Source organism: Hippoglossus hippoglossus, chromosome 7, assembly GCF_009819705.1.
Source record: "Hippoglossus hippoglossus isolate fHipHip1 chromosome 7, fHipHip1.pri, whole genome shotgun sequence".
Classification (NCBI taxonomy): Eukaryota; Metazoa; Chordata; class Actinopteri; order Pleuronectiformes; family Pleuronectidae; genus Hippoglossus; species Hippoglossus hippoglossus.
Genome location: NC_047157.1, coordinates 23,554,543 through 23,572,000, shown reverse-complemented (window position 1 = coordinate 23,572,000; position 17,458 = coordinate 23,554,543). Strand labels below are relative to the sequence as shown.

Genomic DNA, 17,458 nt, shown 5'->3' with positions numbered 1-17,458 from the left:
ACAGGTGAAGTTTGCTCCTTTGTCTCGTCTCTATTCTCTCTGAGCTGCAGCAGATGTTTTTAAACCTTTTCACAGAAACATCCAATCAAACCGCGCACACCAGCTATTTAAACAACAAGTCCCGGCGGCCGTGAAGGTGTCACCTGAACATATTCATCCGCCACAGGCAACAACACAAGACTGTGTACAAAGAGGAGAAGTAGTTCACAGTTTATTAACTGTTACTAACACGATCTGAGATGTTATTTACTTTAGTGGAGCAGTTTATTTTATACGAGAGATGAAAGGTAAAGTTTCATGAATCGTTTCACTCAAAGATTTTTGGGGGTTTTGTTTTAACATAAGTAAAACTACAAGTACCATCATCAAAATACAGGCTCCTTACATTATCATAAGTTAAACTATTCACCATCCACAATAAAACATTTGAGAAAAACATTTGTTATATTACTGTATTATTATTATTATTTATGCTGTAATTTGTACATATCAGATTCCTTACAGAAAAGGTGTGGATTTGTATTTTGAAGCTGTAAGAAGATTTAAATACAAGGATATTATGTCTTTATATAATAATGCATGACTGGATTAACCTCCTCCGCTTCCCTTTTTGTTTTAGAACCCCTGCTGATAAACAGCAGGTTAACCATTCATTTGATAAAGACATATATATATATATATTTACAACAAAAAATACAATTAAATATTGAGATAAAAAGCATTTCTTCTTCCATTCAAGACAAGGGCTACATGATAGAAGAAAGAATATGTAGATGTAAATATATTATGTTACTCTTTTGTTTTATTTGTGTGGATTCTTAAATTTTCTCAGACTTACACACATACACATGTATAGACACACTTTGACCTAAATACTCAGATATACATGAAACCGGAGTAAACAAGGACTTGAGCAAGAGACGTAAAGATTAAGATAAGAGCTCAAACAGAAGGAAATAAACAGAAATACATCAAAAATAAAAAAAACAATGAGGGACAGATGGAACTAAACAGGGGACAGATAGTTGTCTTCTAGGGGCCCTGGTCCTGATTGCAATCAAGTCTCATATGTAGATATACACACATTTACATTTTGAAGCTCTACACGTTTAAATATCAAAAAATGTGACAATGTGATGTGAAAGTAAATCCACAGCACGAACAGAAACTGTGTGTTAATGTGTAATTACTCTTTAATACGCGGATCTAACGCTGAACCTGGAGCCAGCGGATAAATCACACGGGACTGAGCGGTGTCTAGTTTTTTGGGCGGACGTGCTCACTGCCTTGGAACATTCTCCTCACTGTGCGTGGATGTGTGCGTGTGAGAGTGTGTGTGTGTGTGTGTTGATGTCGACCGACCGCAACCGAGTCTGACGCCGAAACAACGAGGCTCCAAACCCCCGAGAAACCCTCCCGGTGACCCGCTGCCCCTCGACGCGTCCTCCTCCCCCCCCCCCCCCCGGGTCGTGGTTGTCCGTGTCGCGGTGCTGGACGCGCCGATCCGTTCCCGTCCGAGCCTCCTCCGGCGGGTCAGCCCGAGACGATGAGCCAGCCTCGGCCGGACGAGTTCCAGCCTCCTCCGGAGTGCCCGGTCTTCGAGCCCAGCTGGGAGGAATTCGCCGACCCCTTCGCCTTCATCAACAAGATCCGTCCCATCGCGGAGAAAACGGGCATCTGCAAAGTCCGGCCGCCCCCGGTGAGTGCGAGAGAACCGAGCCGAGAAGCGGCGACGCGGATGCTGGATTAGCTGTAGATGGACCCGGGGATTTAAAGGGACGCTCCAACATGGCGGATGCTCATTCTTTGTGCTTGCCACGGCTAAGCTAGCTCCCCTCCGTGATAAAACCCCCACGTCGTGCCGCCGCCTCGGTGCACTCGAACCCCCCGGGCGGCGGGCCGCGCACACGGTGCCGGTGCGTCGCGAGCGGACCGTTCGCCGCGTGTCAACAAAGCCCCCCGGTCGCCCCGGCGGTTGAGCCACTTTAGCCGCGATGCTAGCTCACGGCTAGCGGGCTCAACCTGTCACAGTTCGGCACACGGCGGTGACACGGGAGGCGATGCGGAAGCCATCGGGCTCCGGAGAACATGATGTTGTGATAATAACACGAGTTTGAATGTTAATGTTTAATCTCCCGTCCTCCATTTTTTGTCCTTAACTGTCCCGGGTGGTTAATTATGGATTATTTGTGTTGAGAGCATCATGGTGCAGATGGGTCACTCAGTGTGTGTGTGTGTGTGTGTGTGTGGTCCATCACTTAAAACGTGTATTTCCTCATGCACAGCCTCAGTAGTGTGTCTTTACTTCCATCCCCCACCCCCACCCTTTAGTATGGAAATCAACAACTCTCATAATAAATAAATGACACACACACACCAGTCATTTATTCACCAACATCCTGATCTGGCTAAATACCAAGTTGAAGACATGTTGAAAGTTGTGCAGTGAACTCAGCTTTGTTACACAACACCCCGGCAGTGTAGCAGGTCATGATCACTGAAGATGAGCCTGTGTTCATGTGTGAGCCTGTGTTGTAGGGTGTTGTCCTCCATGTTGGCTTTGTGGTAAGCTGGGCTGGTGAGTGAGTCTTCCATCTGGCCATTTTGTGTGCCAGTGGGGGGATGTGGGCCACCGACTTACACCAAGAATTTGTGCGTCTGCTGCTTGAATAATTTTTTTTTTTTTGTGTCGTTGTTCACGCGCGGTATTGACACAAATATTGATTGATGTTGTGAGCCATGAGCTGAAGAGGCTTCGCTGGGTCCTCCCAGGAGCAGCAGGGCCTCGCTTTGCAGCATCAGTTGGCGTGGAAACATCTGGTCACAAGCTTTGTTTGTTGACATGAGTTCAGCGAAATTAAATCTCTATTGCGAAATAATATGACATTTTAATGAGATTTAATGACATTTGGAATCCGTGCTTTGAAAAAACACCCGTCACAAGTGGACAAACTGATTGACTCTGCAACTTGACTTGTCGATGCAAGAATAAGAAAAACAATAGTCGCACTATCTCGGCTTGGTGTTGTGATGACCTTCATGTGCCATTGTGTGTATTTCTGTTTAGGGTTGGCAGCCTCCATTTGCCTGTGATGTGGACAGACTTCACTTTGTTCCTCGGATCCAGAGGCTCAATGAACTGGAGGTTAGTTGTGTTCGTCAGGTTTTACCAGTAACTATTTGACTATGTCTTCGTTTGTGTGTTTGTAGATTTAATTAACATTTTTTTTGTCCTAAGGCCTCACTGGTCATAACAGCTATGGAACAAAGAACAGTGATGTTATTGATGCCTTATAATTGTTTTATGTGACAAAGGATAAACTGCAAGTTTAGACAGATAATTATGAGGCTTAATTCAGACATAATTCAGACTTTATAGAATATTGAATTTAAACTGAATTTATTTTGAACATTAGGTCACATAACCCTGTGTTCTTGGCCTTTTCATGTTATATTTCTCCAGGTTTTCCTCGAATGCCTTACATTTCCTCCAGTTTAATACATTTGTACCTGACTGGTGTCAATGTTTTTATATTTTTCTAGGCCCAGACCAGAGTTAAGCTCAACTTCTTGGACCAGATTGCCAAATTTTGGGATCTGCAGGGATGTGCCCTGAAGATTCCTCATGTGGAGAGGAAGATTTTGGATCTGTATAAACTAAACAAGGTTGATAATTGACATCGCTGCCCAATATTTGCATATATATAAAAAGAAATGCAATCAACCAACTCATAACACCAACGTAACTTGCTGTCATTTCAGCTGGTAGCAGATGATGGTGGTTTTGACCTCGTCTGTCAGGACAGGCGATGGACTAAGATTGCACACACAATGGGCTTCGCTCCTGGCAAAGCGGTCGGCTCACACCTGCGAGGGCATTATGAGAAAATCCTCTACCCGTACAATCTGTTCCAGAGTGGAGCAAACCTGCTGGTGAGTTGGACACATGCGTCAATATGAGAGCGTATCCTGTTCCTGATGGCACACGCACAAAGAGATACTGTCACACTGACTCCTCTGTAAACAAAGACCTAATAATTCACAGCCCTGACTTTTATTACAACCAATTAGAGAATTCAAAGTTTAATTACAAAAGTAGTATGTTGGATATTTGTGTTTCCATTTGAATTAGAAGCCATCAGTACAATAAAACATTCAAAGACAAATGTAGACAAATGCATTATTAGGATGCGCATGTTTTTATATTGAACTACTATGTTTTATCTAGAGATTAACGTTTGGGTTTTACTGTATTTTTTTCAAGTCAAAGCTATTTTCTGATTAATAGAGTGTGAATTTATCGTTTGGTGCCTACTTGTGTCATTTAGTAGCTTTCACATCCTCATATATTTCATGATATCTTGCAAGAGAGTTTACCAAAGGTCTGTGGATTGGAGCTGTGTGACCTCTTAGACAGGTCACTCTAAATTGTTTAATTACTCAAGCTCTCTCCTGCCTCAGGCACCAGAGGCAGCTTCCAAACTGATGCGTTTGGAGGCTGATCCTGAACTTGACGAGGTACAGTATGTTTGTCATGGTTAAAAAGCCACTCGGCAAAACAAAAATTGCATGTTTATCTACGGCTGGATTCTTCTCAGCTTACTGGTGTAATATTTACATGAACTTCTGAGTTTAACCCTTCTCACAACTTAATGTTCACATCGAACATGTGAGCTTTCCCTCGACAAGTCAGTCAACATGCAACATGTAACTTAAGAATAACATAAAAACACAGTGCAGCAATTATGTATTAGTTATGTATCAGTTAAAATATTGTAGGAGACATTTAGTTTTCTTTTATCCTTGTCAATTGCTTCTAATAATTATATAATATAATTATACTACGAACTCAAGGGTAACTCCCGAACGTGTGATATCCACTACCTGCGCATGCGTCTCCTCAGTTTTCTCTTCTCCTCAGCTTCTCCAGCTACACACTGTTTGGGGTCACAAACTGTAACTAACCACATCCTTCTTACGGCCCTTTCTAATCTCCAAACTATATTGAAACCAACTATTGTCCCATTGTTTGACCATTTGGTTGTTGATGAGACTTCCTCATAATTGACAACTAGGATTGTTCAGTTCATTTTATTATCGCTGACAAACCGGAGTAATAATCATGTCATATATAATTACACACATTTTGAAATGTTGGCTGTAGTACACTCTCACTGACGGTTATAGACAGTTAATTCTGTCCTGGCTGTGTCGGTTTATTCATATTTGAGGCTCTATGTCACATTCTTTTGATATCTTACTGATCGCTGCTTTTCAGCGTACAGGTATTTTCAATTAGACACACAAAAGATATGTATTTACCACCTGGCAGTGGTTTCAACTGTTGTATCCTTTCCCCTCAGTGTGTTCAGAAGCCTGTCCAGTCAGTAGAGAGCACAGGAAGCCTGGAGAGCGAGGACACCAAGGAGCTCAAGCTGCAGGACCCGGCTCAGAGGCCAACTGCCCAGACGCCCGACACGTGCCCCAGTGCTCGCAGAGCCAAGCGCATGAAGTGTGAGGTGGGTGATTAAACTGTCCTGAATCCAGCTGCACAGACTTTCCACTCTTATCATGGTTTTTAGTAGTTTTTTCACTTGCCACAGGTTTTAACTTCTCACTGATTCTTACTCAGGCCATGTGTGTGAAGACTGAACCAGGAGAACCTGGGGAGAGCAAGCCCAACCTGAGGCGGAGGATGGGTTCGTTTGTTGCCAAGCCAGAACCAGGTCAGACTCCACGTCCCAGTGGCTGAGTTTACATATACCTTTAGTTGAGTTGTGTACTAACGCTATCACAAAGGTTTCTTGCAATTTAAAGATAAATCAGTCATTTTAATCAAGGTATCAGTTCAGTTCATTTAATCAGTCAATTGAAAATTAATTTTATCACCTTATTTGAGGCACCTGACCATTATCAGAGAAACACAAATTTTTAATCTACAATTTAAATCAGTATTTAATCACTGGGTCTTGTTTATTTTGAGAGGAGACTATAAAAAAAAAAAATCGAACCGCTATGATGACAGTGGTGGTGAAGACAACAGCCCCCATTAAACACACAACTTCATGACATCACCGAACTGTATTTTGTTGTTGTTTTGATTGAGAGACCCCTAGTGGCAGAAATGTACATATTTTGTGTTTACCAGCATATTAGGATTTAATCTCCGTAACTGTAATATAGTTAGAATTGGAGTGAAGTATTATTTAAATGTGTTAATGATTTATATGGCTCATTAATGCTACATTGGGTGTTAAAGTACAGGTTAAACAGTGCTTACTGTTGATGTTGTTGTTATGACAGTTGTGACAACACCGGTTAACTGTGTTGTTTCCTCTTGCAGAAAAAGAAATTCCCATTCTTGTGAAAGTGGAACCAGTGGAAATTAAAGAACCAATAATTGAAGCAGACAAATCGAAATCACGGTACAAGAAATTCATCCCCCCAGTTCCTCCGAGTCCAGTAAGTAGAAAATGTTTATTTAACATTTATTGCTTATACGATTCCACAACTTGTCTTAATGCAGTTTAAAGTCTACAAAAAACGTATAACAAAAGTAATCTTGACATTAGCAAGTATAATAATTATGTAATTACATAGCAGTTATTAAATATGTGAAAGATAAAGGAAAGATCACGAATCCTCCCTCCTTTATCTTTATGAATTTGTGTAATAAATTTGGTTTGAGTTAATATCAGCTCTGTGTAGAAGAGAGTTTCACAGAAATGTTTTCTCGCCATGACTCTGAAACACGTACATTACAACCTCCTCCTCTTGTTTTCCAGGTGGATCTGGTTGTGTGTCTGGTGTGTGGCAGCGGGGGAGATGAAGACCGTCTGTTGCTGTGTGACGGCTGTGACGGCAGCTATCACACTTTCTGCCTGATCCCTCCTCTGCACGACGTCCCCAAAGGAGACTGGAGGTGCCCCAAGTGTCTGGCTCAGGTGAGGAGGAACTGAACGTGATTAATGAGCAGTGGGAGGTCTCAGAACAACAAGCTGGTCTAACGCTACAAGACAGTCTATTAAAGATATCCATACAAATATAGAAATATGTATAAAGGTTATTAAATGCTCCAAACCTATTTGTTCAAAGATTGTTTTCCTCTTATACAGGAATGCAACAAACCTCATGAGGCATTTGGCTTTGAACAAGCATACAGAGACTACTCCCTGCGTGCTTTTGGGCAAATGGCAGATGCTTTTAAATCGGATTACTTCAACATGCCAGTTCATGTAAGTAGAAAAGGTTTCATGATAAACTGGTGAGTCTCTCGTGGGGTGAGAAATTTAAAATGTTAACGTGTATTTTGTGTGTTTTACAGATGGTACCCACAGAGCTGGTGGAGAAGGAGTTCTGGCGTTTGGTTGGAGCCATTGAAGAGGATGTTACCGTGGAATACGGAGCAGATATAGCCTCAAAGGAGTTTGGGAGTGGATTCCCAATTCCCAATGGAAAATTAAAGCTCTCCCAAGCTGATGAGGTAAACTCACACTCCTTAGTGCTCTTACTGTGGAACTGAAATGAGCCAGTCATGTTTTTTGGAGTCTATCTTAAAACGAGGTGTTATGATTCTGAGTTTGTCGCCTCTCTTGCAGAAATACCTCAAGTGTGGCTGGAACCTCAACAACCTGGCGATGATGAACCCCTCTATCCTGACTCATGTGACTGCTGACATCTGTGGGATGACGCTGCCATGGCTTTATGTTGGCATGTGCTTCTCCTCCTTCTGCTGGCACATTGAAGATCACTGGAGCTACTCCATCAACTACCTGCACTGGTACTTAAGAAAAAACATCTGAAACTAAAGCTCAGCTGCTTCTCTTGTGTGGTCCGGACTTTTGAGTGCTTGTGATTTTGCTCCGTTGAACTAACAAACAACATTGTATTTACTTGAAGGGGAGAACCCAAAACCTGGTACGGAGCTCCTGGCTTTGCAGCAGAACAGCTGGAGGAAGTGATGAAGAAACTGGCCCCGGAGCTTTTCGAGTCTCAGCCTGACCTGCTGCACCAACTAGTCACCATCATGAACCCCAACACCCTGATGGCCTATGGAGTCCCAGTATGTGTTAATATGACTTCCACAGGCATTGATGCCTTTCTGTGTTCATCCACAACAACATACAGCAGATATTTAATCTTTTCTTTCCCCACAGAACATTAATCATCTTCTTTTTGTCTCCTGTCTGCTTTAGATTTACAGAACAAATCAGTGTGCTGGTGAATTTGTCATCACGTTTCCCAGAGCTTACCACAGCGGCTTCAATCAGGGCTTCAACTTTGCTGAGGCAGTCAACTTCTGCACTGTGGATTGGGTATGCTTCACATCTTTTATGTGATTCCACACAACACAGCGTAGTTGTTAAGAAAAGTGATCAAAATACTTTCTGAGGCATAGCTGCAAAAACATATATCGGAACTAGATAAATATATAATCTATTTTAAAGTATTCTTTCATATTCACTTGTTTTTACAACATCACACACAAAAAAACAGAAGCTAATCCAACTGGTTACCAAGCAACACACACATACTGGTATGTAAATTGCGTTTGGCCAAGTAATTAATGGCTGAATACCAGCAAATTTATTTGGAAACTTTCTGGGAATGAAAACCCTAAAATAACCCGTTGCCTGTTAATTTGTGGATTCAAACTGACCTTAACTGTCTTTTAAACCCATTTTTTTCCTGCGTCCGATTCCAGATGCCTCTTGGCAGGCAGTGTGTGGACCACTATCGAATGCTGCACCGGTACAACGTGTTCTCCCATGATGAGATGGTGTGCAACATGGCCTCGAAAGCAGGAACACTTGATGTGGTCCTGGCCTCCGCCGTCCACAAGGACATGGTCGCCATGCTCCGAGAGGAGAAGGAAATCAGAGAAAAAGTCAAGAAAATGGTAAGACTGCCCTCACTATCATGTTAATATAACATTTAACTTATTTTTCACATATCCTGAATATATGACAGGCTTTTTTTCAGTGTAGACACTTGTGGCTGTCTGGGCTTTCTTTCCAACAATTACAAATTTAACCTAGACGGAGTTTCAACCTCTTTTTTTGGTCTCGCTCCTTCAGGGGCTGGTTCATTGCAAGGAGGCAAGATATGACCACCTCCAGGATGATGAGCGACAGTGTGTCAAGTGCAGGACCACCTGCTACCTGTCTGCCATCACCTGTCCCTGTAGCCCAGGGGTACTGGTCTGTCTGCACCACATCAACGACCTGTGCTCCTGCCCCGTCTCCAACTACACACTGAAGTAAGTGAACAGGCTTTGTGTGCAGAGATCAGCAAACGAGATGTAGTAATGTTATGAATCTGTTTGAGGAAATGATATTTCATTGCTGAAAACGTATATTTGTGTGTCATATTATCCCAGTGTACTAAGTAACGTTATTGTTGTGTTTGCTGCTGCAGTTTCAGATACACACTGGACAAGCTGTTCCCCATGATGAATGCTGTGAAGCAGCGATCTGAGCGGTACGACGAGTGGGCCTCCCGTGTGGCCGAGACTCTCGAGGCCAAACTGGAGAAGAAGAGAGGTAAGCAGCAAGAGTAATAAGAAAGCCAAGCAGCATTAAAAACACCATCTGTTGCAAAACACATAACTATCTGCTTATTTTTATTTAATATCATTTATTTAGTTATTTCACATTCCAGTCTTCACACCAATAATTCAAAAATTATGTAACTTTAACAAAACCCAATGAGGACTCATGTTTCTTTATGATGCTTTAGACATATTTAGCAAATTTCTACATTTCAAAAGCCCTTAAATGAACTGAAAACAAAGGGCTTCTAGAAAATAGGAAAACTAATTTAAAATAATAGTTTAGTTGAATGAATTTAAACAAATTATTGTCAGTAATAATACACAGGGTTTACTTATGTGTCTAAAACCAGTGATATGGTCCTTAACATTGTGACCAAAAGTTATGAAAAACAAGTAGACGCATGTCAGCGGCTGCTCTTCGATTTCCTACAGGGGTTATTTAAACCGTGACTGTTACTTTATGTGTCAGAGAGAGATTAACCAGCTGTTCTCTCCTCAGGCCTGCCAGTCTTTCGCTCCCTCCTCGCTGAATCAGAGACCAGGCTGTTCCCCGAGAACGACCTGCTGCGTCGGCTGCGTCTGGTCACAAAAGACGCAGAGAAGTGCTCCTCGGTGGCACAGCAGCTGCTGAACGGCAAGAGGCAAACCAGGTAGCTTTAATACACTGTTCTTCATCAGACAAGTGTATATATTACACACCTTCGTGTTATATTACTCACCAGGGAACAGTAGTAGTGTCTCACCGGGGTTAACTCGTTCTCTGGACACCCTCCTCTAGGTATCGGTGTGGAAGTGGGAAATCACGAAGCCAGCTGACCGTGGAGGAGCTGAGTTCATTTGTGAGGCAGCTGTACAACCTCTCCTGCTGCCTCCCTCAGGCTCCGAAGCTGAAGGTAGGCTGAGGAGAAGAAATGAGTCCTGGGATGTCACTAAAAGGAAACCACATGAGTTTTATTTTAGCTGCTCAAACACTGTGTTTTATTATGTTATATAACCGTCATGTTAAATAATGTTATTATGTCATGCTGCCACTGAGGTACATGACATTATGTTGTCATGCTTGTATGTCTGACTGTGATGACACCTTCATGTGAACATGATGATGAAGAACAATGCATAGAAACTTCATACTATCATCACAGGTCTGTATAGAGTCAATGGTCTGATTAGAGTTTGGACCACCTTTCTGTTAATGGGGGGAATTGCTTTAACTTCCTAAAGCTAACTTCCTAAAGTTTTCTGGAGAAACTAATTGAAAATCGATATGTCAAAGCATTAATTTCAACGACCTGTACGTTTTGATTGTTGTCGTCCTTCAGGTACTCTTGAACCGTATCGAAGACTTTCAGCAGCACAGCGAGAAAGTCCTGGCAGACCAAGTTCCGAGCGTCGCTGAGATCCAAAGCCTGCTGGACGTCAGCTTTGAATTTGACGTGGACCTGCCGGAGCTTCCTCGCCTGAGAGTGAGGCTGGAGCAGGCTCGCTGGCTGGAGGCAGTGCAGCAGGCCAGCGCCCAGCCCGCCGCCCTGACTCTGGAGACCATGAGGAGGCTCATCGACCAGGGAGTCGGCCTGTCACCCCATCCGTCCGTGGAGAAAGCCATGGCTCGTCTTCAGGAGCAGCTCACGGTGTCTGAGCACTGGGAGGACAAGGCGAGCGGCCTCCTCAAAGCCAGGTGAGGGCAGCGCCGACTGATGTCAGCATTTAAACCACAGGGTCAAAAAAAAAAAACAACAACATCCAAAACATCAACAAAAGGTTTTTATTCTCTGTTAACACAAATTAAAATCTTGGGATAAACTTTCTCTTAAATATTATTTTATTTTACTGGTCGAAGCGTTTCTGTCCAGGTATTTGCACTGACTGATTGTAACTGAATAATGAATATGACGTCAGTGCTCCTGATTTTGCTTCATTTTAATTACAGCTAGTGCAAAATGCTGCCGCTAGAATATTCACCAAGACCAACAAAAAGTGAGCATCATATTTAGTTCTGCCCTCATTCCATTGTTTCTCAGTGCTGTTCAGTATTAACTGTCACAAGTGCTTTTCCAAGGCTTTTAATGGCATGGCTGCAGCAATGTGCATCTTTCTCTTTCCATTACCAGAAAAACTAATTTTTAATCAAATCCTAAAATTTCCACTTGCAAAAAAAAAAAAAGGTACTGAAGGGTAGTTTACTGCAGCTTTGAATTTTGGGTTTTCACACAATTAAAATGTTGTTAATTCACTTAATTTGTGGTGATGAGCCTCAGATGTTTGACACGACTCAAGTTACATTCTATGTAAAGAGATATAAAAAAAAAAAAGGTAACTGTAGCTTGAAGTGATTCAATAAAAACTCCATCAACAGGACGTGTTCACCATTTCAAAGTGTGACGCTTCCAGTGAAAAATGTCTGACGATGCCATGACACAGCTTATCACAGAGTTTTTAACTTGGTGGCGTTGCAGGCATTGTGTCTACATTTATCACCTTCGGCATATAATGTGTGTTTTATTGTCCACCAGACCACCACACTCCATAGAGACCCTTAGTGCTGCTGCGGAGAAGGCGTCTGGTCTCACCGCTCACCTCCCAAACTGTCTGCTCCTGAAGGACACCATCAGAAAGGCCCGGGAGTGGCTTCAAGAGGCTGAGGAGCTTCAGGTCAGGGCACTTATTACACTTCATGATGAGAGGATGTTATTTACTAAGTGGGTGATTGTGACTCTAAAATAAATCTGTATATTTCAGGCCACTGGCTGCATTCTGATGGTGGACAGCCTCTCTGACATGGTGCTACGAGGACACGCCATCCAAGTCCACCTGGAACCTTTGGACCAACTGGAGTCGTTAATGGTAGAAGTGCAGGAATGGAAAGATTCTGCAGCAACAACTTTTCTTCAGACAGACTCGGCTCTTACCTTACTGGAGGTAAAATCACACAAATACAAAAAAATGACTATTAAGACGACGGGGTTGTGATTGTTTATCTCACTTATTTCTCATGTCCCATCACAGGTTCTGTCCCCAAGAATTGACTTTGGAAATATTGGTTCTCCAAAGAGGAAGATCAAGAAAGGCAAAGAGTCACCGAAAAGTAACAAAAAGAAAACGCCAGGTCTCAATTCTCTCACTGACGTGGAAAGAGCGCTTTCAGAGCACAAGGATTCTACCTCTGCAGTGAGCATGGTTTTCCTTCAGAGAGAAATAAGGGACTATGTCAGTTGATTTAATTGAAAGTTTAACTGATTTGTTCTGACTTTATTTTATTCACCAGATGGCAACTCTGGAGGAGCTGCAGGTGAGGGAGATGGAGGCTTTCTCTAATCTCAGGGCAGCAAATGAGTCAAAGCTCCTTCCCACCGCAGACTGCATGGACCTCAAGGTGTGTGTCTGTCAGAAGGCGCCCATGGGTGCAATGCTGCAGTGTGAACTCTGCAGGGATGCCTTCCACAGTGTGTGTGTCAGAGACACATCGGACCCCTGCAAAACACAGCCGTGGCTCTGTCCGCAGTGCCAGCGAGCGGAAAAACCCCCCTTGAACAAAGTCCTCTCCCTGCAATCCTCTCTGCGGCGCATAGGGGTGCGCCTGCCGGAGGGCGACGCTCTGCACCATGTGGTTGAGAGGACACTTAACTGGCAGCATGAAGCACAACAGATTTCAAAGATGTGTAACCTACCGGAGCTGGAAGAAAGACCAGCGACTCCCCCCACTCTCACCAGCTGGGTGTCAGGCAGCCATGAAACTCAAGACAACACTCAGGTCACTCATCAGCTGCTCATGTCACTTTTTGTAGCAGTTTACAGAAACAGATGTATGTGTTGTTAATCAGAGTTTGTATAGTAACATTTGGGATCTGATGTGTTTGATACAGGCGCCCTCCTTGACTCCAGAGTGGAACAGGACAAGCCATGCTCAGACTGTCTTTTACACCGAGCAGAGATGTATACCGCTGCAGGGTTAGTATCAGCGTCTCTGAACTGTCACTCTGACTCATGAAGAATCATTTGTCTATACGTTGATTACATATGAATAGAAATATATTCTTATTGTTAATGTTCTGGTTTCCTGTCTGACAGGCTTGAGTCGGGAGCTGGAGGAGCTGATGGTGGAGGGGCTCCTGCTGCAGGTGTCTCTGCCAGAGGTGCAGAGCCTCTACCACACGTTACTGGACCGAGCCACCAGCCAGCAAACAAACAGATGCATGTTGCCTCCACAGGACGAGGCCGCAGACGCTGACGTGCACACGCAGTTTAACTCTCAGGGAAAAAATCTGCCACTGAACCAGGTGAAGACCACCAGAATCAATGAAAACTCAAAAAGAGAAAACAACACAACAGCCTCAAACTGAGTTTTAGTTGTTGTTTTATTTTCAGGAGGGAGTCAACGCCATGAGGGACATTATGACCGGCTCAGAAAAGAAAGTGAAGCGGCATTTGGACAACAAAAAACATTCTCACAAAAGACAGAAGATAAATAAGAAGAATCTGCAGCGCAGAACGGCGTCGACCTCGTCCTCCCCACGCTCTGATTTCTCCCAGTCTGACGAATCTGATGAGGAAATGGCCGTGTGTCCAGCAGAGAGGTGTCAGCTGCCCGAGGGAGATGAGGTGAGAGACGTCTCAATAAAACCATCTCTGAGATACTGTTGATCTTTTCTCTGCAGGGGACAGTTCACCTCCTACGTATTCAAAACTTTATCACATATGAGAGATAACAGGTGGAGGAACAATTCAGTTCAATATCTCTGAACATCCAGAAAATGATATTGGAGATGGAGGAGGGTTCCTCAAGAGCAGAGCTGTAAGACTGAATATCACAGCAGCAGCCAATAAGGGGTTGACTCTAGTGACACAGGAAGAAAGATTATGTGTCAGACATGGTGATGTAAAATATATTAAAACGTTTATCTGAAGCTTACACGAGATTTGAGTCTGGTTTAATCCAACCCCGTCGACGTCCTCTATTCTTTTTAATGTTACTGTTGAAAGGTCTTTAAAGCCATAGGCAGCAATGTTGTCGAGAAGGACTAGCACAGTATATACAGGCCGTCAGGAAGGAGTGGTTATGTATCTGTAACCTGAGTGTGATTGTTTGATCTGTTCTGCAGGTTTCAGCTCCACCACACCCACAACAAACACTGTCACCACCTGTCACCACAGTTATCTACATGAGGGCACAGCTAAATCAGACATTTCTGCTAGAAATTGGTTGTTTATGAAATGTTGCTGAGACAAATAAGACTTGGAAGATTTACAAGAAATACAGGATTTATTTTAGCTGCAGTTCCCACATTGTTTTGGTCTTCTGGCCTTGCAATGTCATCGTCATGGTTACTCTAATCAACGTCATAGTCGTTCAGCATTTCGCAAACTACAGCGGCAGATTTCTCCCTCAGGAGTTGGTGTTTTATTGGACTTGGATTCAACAAGCTGCCAGAAACTTGAACAACAATGTTGGATGTTTAAACAAGCAGCTGAAACGTTTACCGTATCAACTTCAAACACAATAAAATGTCTGTGTTGTGTTTACGGTTTGTTTTTTCTGCCCTTAAGTAAAGAACCAAATCAGTTACTTGATGATTTCCGTGTCTCGTCTGCAGGTGAACTGGGTCCAGTGCGACGGCAGCTGTAACCAGTGGTTTCACCAGGTCTGCGTCGGCGTCACAGCTGAGATGGCGGAGAAGGAGGACTACATTTGTGTCAGGTGCACGCTGAGCGACGGACACATGAGAAAATGAAGAGACAGCGGAGGTTTCTGTGAAGGATGTTGTCTGGAGAAGGTCCGTCTGTCATCAGCCTGATATCGGAGCCACCAGGCTGGATGTGTCACTTGACCCCCCCCCCCCCCCTGTCCCATCTGTCCTTTTGTAACAACGGTGCTATCTCCTCTTTGACTTGTTGTCCAGAACTATAATGTTTAGTTATTTTTTGTTTTGTATTTTTACATATATATATATATATTATATATATTTCTTTCTTCTTATGAATTGTTTGTGGTTGTCTAAAGGAAAAAAAAAAAAATCACACACAAAAAAAACACTTGATGTGAAGCGTGCATGGGATTCTGCAAGGAGTCTTACAACATGAAGCACCTGTAAAGAGGGTTAATCAAGGGTTAGTTGGATCTCCTCTGGAACCTCCCTGCATGTTAAACCAGAGCTCAGGGGCCTGAAGTCCAGGTCTTCATCCCTGTCCCCCCCCCCGCCCCCAAAACAATTACTATAACTTTTTGTTTTCTTTGAGATCCAGTGTTTAGTACATGCATCTTAATATAATTATTCCCGTTATTTTTTTTTTTTTTTTGTAGAATAGGTTTATTTATCTGAGCAATAATTTTCTGTCTGAGTTGACTTCAATGGCTTCATCTCCGCGGAGTTGTGTTTTTCTTTAGCGACGGTGTGATGTACAGGAAGTGACGCCGGTGGACGGTTCACTGCTGCGGAGGAGAAGTGTCGCACACCGAAGGAAAAAACGTCTCTGTTGACACGTCGCTCCGCAGCAGTGTAGTCTGGGTAATGATACTATGGGAAGGACTCGGGGGGGGGGGGGGTTGTAGCTGAAGATGTTACACGTTTATATTGTGGAATAAAGCCCTTTTGTTTTATTGGAGAAGTCTCGTCCCTTGACTCCAACGTAATGGGAACAACATCAGTTTATTCTTCTCTTTACCATGAGTAGCTGAATCACTTTAAACGTATTGATGACAAAGTGTGGCCTTGGTCTCTATAAATGGACGAGGGAATATTTCTCCCTGTCGGCCGTAGCAACAAAAAACAACATAAAAGCTTAAAGCTGAAAAACTTCCACATGATGGATTAGTACACTACTGAAGTGGATTTCACAGAACTACTTAACAAGAATTATGGACTTGCTGGCTTTCTGTTTGCAACAGTGGGTCATAAAACTTCACAAACACTTGTAAAATAAGAATAAATACATTGTTTAACAGCTAAAGCTCCACATGGCTTTAAGGCTGTTGTTTTAAAGACTTAAGGGGGTTTTAATGCAGCACATAATAAGCCTGTGAAACTGTGTGACGACAGCAGAGGACGCATCAGCAGGATGTTCCAGGATTAGAGTCTTTATAAAGTGACTATAAAACATCTGTGACAGGAGTGAAAAGGGACAAATGCACCATGTGAGCTGCTCCGTCCTTCAGGCCAGTGGCTGATGAATAACTGAGCCGAGTTTGGCCCCTGAAGCAAACCAGTACATCATCGAACCATAATGGAAAAGGGTCGTTATCCAAGTCTCGATACAAGTGGTGCAACTCAATTCATACATTTGTGTTTATGTCTGTAACGTAAGCTGCAGTAACTCATTAGCTCACAGGGACAATTAAATCTGCCCTCAGGTGCAAATCCTTAAAAATGTCCCACAATTTGTTTTATTCGTCAGACATTATAAAAACTATAAAAGAAAGAAAAACATAAAGATCTGCATCTCCACTGCACCGTGAACACAACACCGGCCCCTAAAGGTCAACAGCGCCCCCTGCAGCCACAAGTGTTGAGTGATTCTGTTTTGTGGTTTTCATGGCAGGTATCTACAGTTCAGCATTACTCTTGGACTTGCAGATCCTGATTGAAAGATGTTCTATTCTTTATATTAAAACTCAGTGGACCATTAAAAAATATATTAAATGAGTCATTTTAAGTTAGAATAGTTCCATAATCCTGCTTTATATAAAAGTTCTACTTTAAAGATACTCCATTAATATTAAAAGTCCTGCATTCAAGTGTGTTAGTGTAATCAGGAAAATATATTCAATGTACTCAATGCAAAAAATGACCACGTGATTTTTGTACTACTAATAACTTTATTTGTATAGCACATTTCAAAACAGACGACAAGCAAATGAGTTGAACAAGATTCAAAATCGAAGACAGCAAATTATATAATACTAAATCAGCAGAT

General features: G+C 42.8%; 1 protein-coding gene across 4 annotated transcripts; it reads left to right on the top strand.

Annotated features, from left to right (window-relative positions):
• Nucleotides 1–1,257: 1,257 nt before the first annotated feature.
• kdm5bb (lysine (K)-specific demethylase 5Bb) lies at nucleotides 1,258–16,148 on the top strand. Of its 4 annotated transcripts, none has more exons than XM_034589776.1 (28): nucleotides 1,258–1,699; nucleotides 3,068–3,145; nucleotides 3,544–3,666; nucleotides 3,763–3,933; nucleotides 4,462–4,518; nucleotides 5,364–5,519; nucleotides 5,633–5,726; nucleotides 6,341–6,462; nucleotides 6,786–6,944; nucleotides 7,116–7,235; nucleotides 7,325–7,483; nucleotides 7,599–7,780; nucleotides 7,900–8,062; nucleotides 8,196–8,315; nucleotides 8,705–8,899; nucleotides 9,078–9,259; nucleotides 9,418–9,542; nucleotides 10,053–10,203; nucleotides 10,332–10,446; nucleotides 10,873–11,228; nucleotides 12,064–12,202; nucleotides 12,290–12,469; nucleotides 12,557–12,718; nucleotides 12,816–13,301; nucleotides 13,414–13,498; nucleotides 13,619–13,827; nucleotides 13,916–14,149; nucleotides 15,142–16,146. In XM_034589776.1, exons 1-28 carry the CDS (start codon nucleotides 1,547–1,549, stop codon nucleotides 15,277–15,279), a joined length of 4,614 nt encoding a protein of 1,537 aa, XP_034445667.1. In that variant the 5' UTR covers nucleotides 1,258–1,546; the 3' UTR covers nucleotides 15,280–16,146. The 4 variants fall into 4 exon arrangements, with proteins under 4 accessions (XP_034445667.1, XP_034445669.1, XP_034445670.1 ...); XM_034589777.1 differs by having other exon boundaries at nucleotides 1,329–1,699; nucleotides 6,344–6,462; nucleotides 15,142–16,148; XM_034589778.1 differs by lacking the exon at nucleotides 4,462–4,518 and having other exon boundaries at nucleotides 1,259–1,699.
• Nucleotides 16,149–17,458: the final 1,310 nt, after the last annotated feature.